General features: G+C 33.4%; 1 protein-coding gene across 1 annotated transcript; it reads left to right on the top strand.

Annotated features, from left to right (window-relative positions):
• Positions 1–917: 917 nt before the first annotated feature.
• LOC140183017 (protein FAR1-RELATED SEQUENCE 5-like) lies at positions 918–2,480 on the top strand. The gene is made up of 2 exons (XM_072231014.1): positions 918–1,591; positions 1,799–2,480. The coding sequence occupies exons 1-2, from the start codon at positions 918–920 to the stop codon at positions 2,478–2,480; spliced, it is 1,356 nt and encodes a 451-aa protein (XP_072087115.1).
• Positions 2,481–10,882: the final 8,402 nt, after the last annotated feature.

Raw genomic sequence — 10,882 nt, 5'->3', positions numbered from 1 at the left:
TTATTTTAATTTTGTTAAACAAAAAAGTTTTAATATTATTTAATTTTAATTTTTAACTTTTACCACAAATAAAAATATATGACTTTGTGTGTATTAAATAATTTTTTTCATTGGACATTTTTAAGATATCAGGTATATTTACGAACACTGAGATGAATGAGCAATACCAGGAGGACGATGACTTTAACTAACAAGAAGAGCTAGTAAGTGACCTAGATATGATGGATGAACAGAATGAATTCGAACAAGATTTCGGAGATTCATTTACCGAGGGAGCGTATTTTTCTGAATCTGATCAGTCAGAAGATATCCTTGAAGTTGCTTATGCGGTTGACTCTGTGCAAGACATTACAACTTTGAAATTTAGTGAAAATTTTGCGGAGAAAATTGGCAAATATCACTTTTCTACTTTGCAGCTTGCATTTGATTTTTATCTGAAGTACTCAAAGTCAAAGGGCTTTAGTGCAAGGAAGAGCAAGACCTTCAAGAATAGTATTGGCAAGATTTACAAACAAAAGTTTGTATGTCATAGGCAAGGATTCAGGGAGGAGAAATATTACACGATGGAAAAAAGGAAGAAGGAGCCTAGATTGGAAACAAGAACTGGATGTGAAGCTCGAATGGATGTTAAATTTGTACCAGAAACTGGAAGGTGGCATATCTTTTATTTCTCTAACGAATACAACCATGATCTATTGGATACACAATTCAGTGCTATGTTGCCTGCTCACAGAAAAATGTCAGAGGCAGATATTATGCAAATGATGAACATGCTAAAGTCAGGGATTAGCACTTCACAGATATTTGGTCTTCTAGCTAGTCAAGCAGGCGGGTATGAATTTGTTGTCTATGGTTCCAGAGATATGTACAATGAGATTGCTCGACAAAGGCATCAAATTCCTGGTGATGCAGCATGAATGTTAAAGAAGTTGGAGGCTATGCGGTTGAAGGATCCACAATTATATTTCAAGGCATGTCATGATTCAAGAGGTTTGTTACGTAACTTGTTCTGGTCTGATGGGATTAGCCAACTAGACTACCGACTCTTCGGGGATGTTATTGCTTTTGATGCTACCTACAAGAAGAACAAGTATAGTTGTCCATTAGTCATATTCAATAGGGTTAACCACCACAACCAAACAATTGTTTTTGCTGCTGCGTTAATTGTGGACGAAATTACTGATACATATATTTGGCTCCTGTGTCAGCTCATGTTTGCAATGAAGGGCAAGACCCCGACCTCAATAATAACTGATGGGGCCATGGTGATTAGGAATGCAGTAAGAGACGTATTTCCCGAAGTCAGACATAGATTATGTGCTTGGCACCTTATTCGAAATGCAACTAGCAATGTTGGAAATCCATCGTTTACATCTAAATTCAGAAGAATCATATTGGGAGACTACGAGATTCCCGTGTTTAAGCGTAAGTGGGTTCAGCTTATTGAAGAATTTGGCCTTGAGGATAAGCCGTGGGTGATCAACATGTACGAAGAGAAGCATATGTGGGCTACTGCATATATAAGAGGAAAATTCTTTGCTGGCTTTAGAACTACCTCAAGATGTGAAGGTTTACACTCAGTTGTGGCAAGGTAAGTGGGGTCGCGGTATGATTTGACAAGTTTTGTAGAGCATTTTCAAAGGTGTGTTGCACACTTGCACTTTAAAGAATTTAATACTGATTATGAATCTACACGTGGGGTGCCCGTCATGCAGACTTGTATAGAGATGCTAGAGAGATATGCTAATGAGTTATACACTCATGAGATATTTCTTTTCTTTCGGCCATTTCTCTCTAGAGCTGGATCAATGCGGGTGCTAAACATAGAGAATAACGATGATTGCATAAAGTACATTATGTGTAAGCATGGGAGGCCCGATTTTATGTGGACCGTTGATTTTCATCAAGAAGAAATGATCTTCATGTGTACCTGTTTAAGAATGAAGTCATTTGGAATTCCCTGCGAACATATTGTGAAAGTTCTGGTTGACAGAGACATTTGTGAGATTCCCCGGTCATTGGTATTGGATAGATGGACAAAAGAGGTTAAATCAGCACTCAATGATCCAAGTGGGTTCACCAGGGATGCTGTTGTTATTAGTCGTCAAAGTGCCTTGATGGAATTTTCTAAACAATTGGCTGCTGTTGCTGCTAAAGTACCAGAGAGATATGAAGAGACACGTGACCTAATTATGGGATTGTACTCATCTTACAAGGCTGCAGACGAAGGCACTAATCAACCTCAGTCAGGTGTAGCTAAAAGTAGCAATCTGTATGTGCATCAAAGCGGTGTAGGCTCAGGACAACCATCTAGGAAGAAGTGGCAACATTGTAGTGTTTGTCAAATGGAAGGACATAAGAAGACAACATGTTCTTGGCAAAAGGACATTGACAACAACGTTATTGAAGATGAAGCTAATGGTTCGGATGATGCCGACGTATATCCAGAACCGACGGCTAAGTTAGATAGTGATAATTAGCCACCTTTATATACTTAATATTTTTGCGGAATGAATTAGTCCCATATTTGTATTTATTTATTTTTTTGCACTATTTTAAATGAAATTATATATATATATATATATATATATATATATATATATATATATTCTTCCAATAGTCGTGCGTATGCTTTTTAGATGAAATAATTGTCAACTAAATATCGGTTTGCGAAAAAGGGTAAAAAATTGGTCAAACCGGTAATGTAAACGGTCTGGTCCAGTATTTAAAACCGTCAGATTAAAAACCGTTGAACCGGCCAGTTTGACCGGACCGTGCTATCCGACCGGTTCTTAAAAAGGACGCCGGTTTGATTAAAAACAACACCAAATCCCTTAAAGCGTCAACCCCCCTTCCCCTAACTCCCTCCCCCCCTTCGTTCTTCATTCAGAATCAGAATCAGAAAAGCAAATCTTCAAAGTCTGTATATTAGGGTTCTGCCGGTAACGTCTGTTATTGTAGGCGCCTCCGTGGCCTCTTCCTTCTTTCTGACTAAAAGTAATTTAAATACAAAAAAAAGTGTTATCACTTAAACTCTTTTTTTTACCATGTCTCTTATTGACTAGGGGTGCTCAAAACCGATCCAGACCGAACAAAACCGACTAATCGAACCGAAAAACCAAAAACCGAAAAAACTAAAAACCGAAAAAACTGAAAAAATTATGTTTTAATTTTTTTGCGGTTCAGATCGGTTTTTGGTTTTGCCACAATCTGAACCGAATCAAACCGGTCAAATAGAAAACCCAAAAAAACTATTAGAAAGCTTGGTCGGAAAACTGGACCGAACTGGCCGGTCGAACCGGTCTGACCACAAACCGGAAGCTTAGGCGGTTCGGTTTACTTGCAGAAACCGTTGTTTTAAAAACCAGCACAAACTGTTGAACCGGCCAAAAATAGGCCGGTCAAACCGGACCGAAACCCGGCCAGGTTACTAGAAACGACGCCGTTTCTTTTGTTGAAAGGAAAAAAAGGGGTTGCACGTGTTTGGATCCCTTCTCCAACTCTTTCCTTACTCCTTACTCATCAGGAAAATGCCCTAGCCTCCACCAAAGAAATCAAACCCTAGCCTCTACCAATCTTGTCGCAGTCTATCGGAGTGAGAGACTGCTGCTGCCGCCTCCGTCGGACTCAAGAACTTCCATCTTCGTGCTATCGGCGTTCGTTACTTCGCTCTCACCATCCCCTATTCGCTCTCATGAGTCACCTGTTCGCTCTCCATCCCCTTTTCGCTCTCATCAGTCGCCTGTTTGCTGTCGTCCATTGTGCTCAACCGCTCTCCGTCGTCCGTCAAAGGTCAATGCTCACTTCTTGTGCTTGTTCTTCATGCTTATTCTTCCATGGTTAGTGATCTTCGTTTTTTAATACTCACTGATGGTTTTTTTTTCATTGATTGATGATTGTTGATTAAGTGATGTGTTGCTGTTTTGTTTTTTTTACTTTGTGCTTGAGTTAATTGGATGCTCTGTCAGTGCTTAGTGCTTGTTCTTGTTTGATTGGGCTTGCTCACTACTCTGGCTTGTTCTAGCCTATTCTTGATTAATTAACTCTGTTACTGGCTTATTGATTGATGCTAAATTGGTACTGATAATATGTTACTGGCTTGTTCTTGGCTTTTTTGTCTGTTGTTAAGTTTCTTGATTTTGTGCTCATTAGCTCATTCAGTGCTTTTTTTAAGGTTAGTGGAAATGGAAGCTCTGACATTTTTGTCAAGCTGAATATGCAACCCTCCGCGACTAGTTTAACAATGTATATTTGTTGCTGATTGTTCTTCATTGTTTAATTTAATTCTTGTTGATTTACTGAAATTGCTTCTGATTATGGTTCATTTTTTTGTTGTTGATTTACTGAACTTGCTCTGATTGTTGTTCTGTTGTTAACTATTCATTATTCAATGTTCAATGTTCAAGCTCAAAGAAAGTCCCTAATATAGAAAGTTCTTCCCTAAGCCTCAGGTTTTGTTTTTTTTTTTTGTTCTGATTCTATTTTATTTAGTTTTGGTTCAGTCTTATTGATTCTAATTTGTAGTAACACTTGGTTGGCTTGTTCTTGATTCTATGGTTGAGTTGTTGATTTTGATTTTGTTTTTTAATTCAGAACTTTTTGTTCTATTTTGATTTAGGGTAATTTTGAGTTAGAGTTGATTATGTACTTTTTGTTTACTCAATGATAATATAGGAAAGGAGAAGGTGAAAGAGGAAGAATTTGTGGAATTGGTGCACCACATGAAATTTTTTTAAATTAGTTTGTTTGTATTTTTTATTCATTTTGGTTCTATTTCTGATTCAGTCCCTTTTTGCTTTTCTTATTGCTTCTTGAGTTTTCTGAGTCAGGTTCATTATGTAATTTGAATTTTTAGTTTGGTGTTCTAATTTATGTTGTTTTAATTTTTGGAAGACAGAGTTTTAAATCACCTGATATATATACATCGTATAGAAGTAGTAATTGATTGATAATAGTTATTTCTTTCCACCACCGTTATTCTTATTGCTATGATTTAGTCAATTTCTTTACAGCTTAAGTTTTTCATACTATGATTCATATGTTCGTATTATGGATTAATTTTATTAGGTAAGAATGGATAGAATTTTACATTTTCCAAATGATTGAAAAAACCGAACCGAACCGAACCAAACCGATTTTCTGCAGTGTGTACGTATTCATTATCATTATTGCAAATTAAAAGCTTATTAATTGGGTTTTGAATTTTGACCTTCCATAAACATGCTTATTTAAAATATATATTATTAATCATGTTTGTATCTTTTGATTGAAGATAATTCATGAGCCACGAAGTGTTCACATACAAAATATAAATATATTGCTATTGCAATCTATTCCCACTCCTGGTCAATGGGTAGCATTGTTGAGTGGAAAATGGTATAAAAATGAAGACTTTGATGATTCGAAATAAATTACCTTAAAATGGATACTCTGACTTTTAAAAAAGTATCTTTTTCCAAATGCAATATATAGTAATCATGATTTATTGTTTTTATGGTTACTGTTATCTAGATTTTTTTTTCTATTAGCAATATATATAAATTTAATTAAAATAGAGAGGTCAAATCTTGATCAAATGAAAACTACAAAATAAAATGCAAACAAATAAAAAGATTTAGAATTTTTTTTACATAAATTAATTACATAAAATAAAATATAACTCACAAGACATAAAATTTGTATGCCATTGTTGTTGAAATAGTAAATGAAAATAACATTACTTCATCAAAATAATATGAGTTTTTTAAACTAAAATATCTATATATTGCATAGAAATAGAGAAAAATTGTAAAAGTCACAAAACGATAAATATCTATTTAAGAAGTCATTGAAAAATAACTAAAGAAGTACATCCACCAAACATAACAAATAAATAGGCAATAACCAAAGTATTAAGTTTTATCTAGATTACTACTATAATATTTACATCTCATGGTTTCTGTGCAAATTCCAAAACTCATTGGCCGACGCTATAATTTGTGACTTCTTATGGTTGATCCGACTCCGGAGTAAATGCACAACAGTTATCATGCGAATATCGTGATCCTCAAGCTGCAATTTATTCACTATAAATTAGTACAAAAAATGGTGAGTAAATATTAGAGAGTTGTTTTATAAATGCGCACCTTATTGTTACCATTTGGTTTAAACTCAAAAGTTATATCCATCCACTTCATCACCTAAGTTGCAAAGTTTGAGCTTGAACTACATTGAGGTATATCTTCTGGCCTTGTAATTTTGTAGTCATTAAATTGTTTATTATACTCTTGAATGCCATCATCTTTGTAAAAGCTCGAGTTGATGATTTGCTCTAGTACGTTTGCCTAATTTCATTTAACTAGTTAGATAATAAAAATAAAATATCAGCAAATAAGTTTATCAAAATTTGCTCTAGTACGTTTGCCTTGATAACACGTTCACGAAAGTGAATTCTATCATCATTAAAATGGGTGTCCAAGTGATAGATTGTGTGATCACAAACCGAGATTATTACCATTAGATACTAGTGGTCATCCTCTTGAATAGGAACATATATCTAGACCATAAAATTTGCCCGTTAGTTATGTTTGTTAATGATGAAAAACTACAGCCAACCATGAATATCCAAAAAAAATTTTACAAATTTTAAATCAGGAGTAGGTTGCGTAAATTTATAAATATAGTGTTCCATCTTGTTCTTTAAATTTTTTTTGCTGAAGACATCCACCTAATTCATTAATGTAAACTAATATAACTGTTAGTACATGATAAAGCATGATTCTATATCAGCATTACATTTATAACTTATAATCCAAAAAAATTATCTTGTTAGGGGTTATATAACATACCACAAATCTCGGTGGAAGTTGCCACGTTATCTTGAAACTTACATCAGATTGGTCATCAGTGCATCTCAATGTCGCTAATTCAAGAATCTGAACCATAATCCAAATATAGTACTCGTTTGTGCGAAAAATCAAATGTAAATTAATGAATAGATTATTTGTGTACCTTATCAGTAATGGGTCTGTCAGGTATGAAATGTTCAAAGTCTGATCTAGTTGCTCTGATTGTATATGTTACCACAAGTTCTTCCCTGTATCAGTTAAAAACCAAAAACACATTAGATTGGTCCTCATTCATTGACAACAAATATAATATCATATTAACTTACAATGGATCTAGCGAGGCTGAAAATGCGTATGCACAGGCCTTTATCTGATCGTCCAAAAGACGCATGGTTGGAGTTGGCATAAATTTACAATGCATTGACTACGAATATTTGACATAAAAGTATTAGCAATACACAACTATATGGTTAATTAGCAGTACTCATAAGAGACTACATAATTAAAGATTGGTGTCTAAGTGGTAATTACGTCCGTAATGGAAAAGAAATAAACAGGTTTTCTATAGCCATTTATGGATTGGCTCAGTGCATAAGATGCCTTGGATTTATTGGATGATTTGGACTTAATCTTTGGCTTTCTAATTCCGCCTAGGGGATTGAACGGTAATTTTTTCTGTGTCCCATAGTGGTCTTACCCTAAGAAAAAAAATAGATTCAGTAAATTCTTATTATCATTCTAAGAATATAATAGTAAAAAATATGAGTTGTTATCCATTACTGCACATGCATTACCTTTGATATATTTTTCTTTTTTGTTGCGGCTCTTATAGTTGGGGATACTGGGTTGTCCATATTGATCTCTATCTTGAATGGATCATCGTGAATGAAAGACCTCTTGTCCAGTTCGATCAGATCATCCTCATCGTCTGATATAGCAGTATGAATATCAATATCCGAACTCTTAGCCTTCAATCTATTTGAGAATGGAAGTGTCTTTTGTACAGAAAGCTTGGCCGGAGTCTCAAAATCTTTGTTCAGACTGAGTTGTGAAATCATTGTCTCAATGCGGCTTACAAATTCAAGGATTTTATCAATCTGTTCGTCGTGAGCCATGTTTACAACTCTCATCGACTGCAAACATTTTAGGTAAAATAATGTCATATAAATGTAAAAATACGAAAAGAGTGAGAAAAAATGTTTATACTATATTGATTGTATGACATAATTTACAATGCATTACTGGTTGTCAAATTAAATTATCTCCATGCTACGGAGGACCTCTTCCACTTTACTAGACAATTCTTTACTTTTATTTAGATCCTTGCTTTGAATAACACCGTCATTGATAACTAGGTCATCCTAAAATATGAACACATAAAAGATTAAATTACTCATAATACATTCTACTAAAATTTAAAAACCGATTACGTCTTACCTTAGCACTAAGAATTGTAGTTCTAATTTGATCACTAAGATCAACTGTGATAAGATCACAGTCTGTAGCCAGTGACATATTCTGTGTATTACATGCATCATTGAGGACTAAATCTTCTTTAGGAGGAATATCCATGATTATAGACAACTGAAGAATATTGTATGAGTAATACTTAAAAGAATTTGTCAACGTATAAAAAAATTAGTCGGATTGAACACATATATATACACCCAAAAAAGATAACCAAATTTTAATTCTATCTTTTATAAAAAATTTTAAATTAAGTGAATAATCTTAAAACTGATTAAGATATCTTATCTTTTGGTTAAAATCAAATACAAATCAAATTTTATCTTGATTTTTATTTACAATTTAACAAAGTAAATTTAATTTATTCATATGATTATATCTTATCTATAATTATTTTTAAGTAGATAAATACTCAAATAATATTATTAATAAGATTAGATGCATCAGATTAATAATTAAATAAAAACAGTTTCAAAACTTGTTTGATAGTTACTATACGTACTCAAGCCCCACCAATCGATTGAAATAATAATTGTTGATACTTCAATCGATTGCACTTAGAAAACAATAGATTGAATCAGTAATTAAGTGTACTTCAATCAATGACAATAACAATACAATCAATTGTTTTTGAAATTGAGGATAATTCAATCGATTGAATTTAGAAAACAATCGATTGAATCAGTACTTAAGTGTACTTCAATTGATTACAATAACAATACAATCGATTGTTTTTGAAATTGAGGATAATTCAATCGATTGAATTTAGAAAACAATCAATTGAACTAGTAATTAAGTGTAGGTCAATCGATTACAATAACAATACAATCGATTGAAAATGAAATTGAGGCAAATTCAATCGATTGAATTAAAAACCAATCGATTGATACAGTAATTAAGTGTATTCCAATCGATTACAATAACAAAACAATCGATTGGAACAGTATTTAATCTCTTAGGTCTCGGGTCAGAAAAAGGAGAATAAACCACAAATAAATTTTCTTACAATTATAAGCCAAACGTCCACCAGAAGTCACCTTATATATATAAATCACAATAGATTTTGTTATCACACATATTTGGCAACAAATAAGAAATAATAGACATGTACGAAATTCGTGGTGAGATTCAAATTATCAAAAGACCTTTTTTGGATCTGGAATCGAGCAAAGAGGAAGATGAGTGATCATCTCTTGATAAGTACATTCATCCCTTTCTGTCAGCTGAATGACTCCATCTAGAACAAGAACATTGCCATATGGATAATATTCCATTTTGATTTTGTGAAAAATTAAAGGCATAAGGTGTAGACAAATATATTTAATCCCTTGCAAAGAGCTTGAAAATCCACTTCTGTAGTTCCATTAATGATAACAGACTAATATTCAACCAAAATATCTTCATATAACAGAGCAAAGGCGATGGCCCTTGAAGCGAATCCAACATAATAGAATATAAAGTGAGTTAAAAATATAGAAAAAAAAGGAAGGTTGAATCATTTAAGACAATGATTAAGTGCCTCAAAATGGAATACACAAATCTGAAATGCACTTTTATGCATAATCCATTCAGTTAACAAACCAACTCCTCTATCATTTAAGTAGCTCATTTACATGCTTCATCTCATCATATACATAGTAAAAACCTCAAAGTGGAATATACAAACAGGAATAGATATATATAAATAAATTACATCATACAAGCATTCAAGTTAACCCTCATATGTAAAAAAAAAATAAAAATAAAAAACAAAGTCTGTATAGATTTTTAAGTCTCCAATGAATCCATATGTATAGTCATGAAAATATGGAACAGATGAAAGCAGAACTTCCAAATGTTCTAAAGTAACCAATCACACTCCATGTTTTTTATTATTTATTAATTACTATTATTAACAGAAAACATACTAGTTACTACACCAATCATCAACTCTTAAGTTACAGAGTCCTTAAAATCCATGATAAAGGGTTGAAAAAAATTCTAGAAAACAACAGAACCAAGAGAGAAAAAGTCATGTAGTAGTAAACACCCTTGCAAACTAAAAATCATGCTGAGATGAGATTTTACGATTTTGAGACAGAAAATAATTAAACAATCAAAACGTCAATTTCAAAACACAAAACCTGCCAACTGATAGTAAATAAATGATATACCAAACAACTGATCTATTGCCCAATTTGGAATGTCAAGAAAAAAAATACAGTAAATTTAGATCCTTCATTCAATGATTTTAATAAGCCAAATTCATCAAATATCCAAACATAAGTCTCAAACACAAGCAACCCCAATATCATACACACAATGACACATTCATAACTGATAGAAGAATTTCTTCATTCTTCGACAAAATTTCTTCATGGTCCATGCCTTGGGATGATGCCCCTTGGGTTTGTGATGCCTAGATTTGTGTATAGAAGATCAATTGCTTCTCCTTGACGATTGATAGCTTCAGTTTGCCTGTCTTGACGCTGCCTCATATCAGCAAATTGCTCCTCCATATATACTCTCATGCTTCGCAATTCATCCATCAAATCTCGCATTGTTGGCGAAGGAGGGGGTGGTGGGGGGGGTTCCTGTGATTGTGCTTG

The sequence above is a fragment of the Arachis hypogaea genome, chromosome 20 (genome assembly GCF_003086295.3).
Source record: "Arachis hypogaea cultivar Tifrunner chromosome 20, arahy.Tifrunner.gnm2.J5K5, whole genome shotgun sequence".
Taxonomy (NCBI): Eukaryota; Viridiplantae; Streptophyta; class Magnoliopsida; order Fabales; family Fabaceae; genus Arachis; species Arachis hypogaea.
This window is presented reverse-complemented; position numbering and strand designations above follow the sequence as displayed.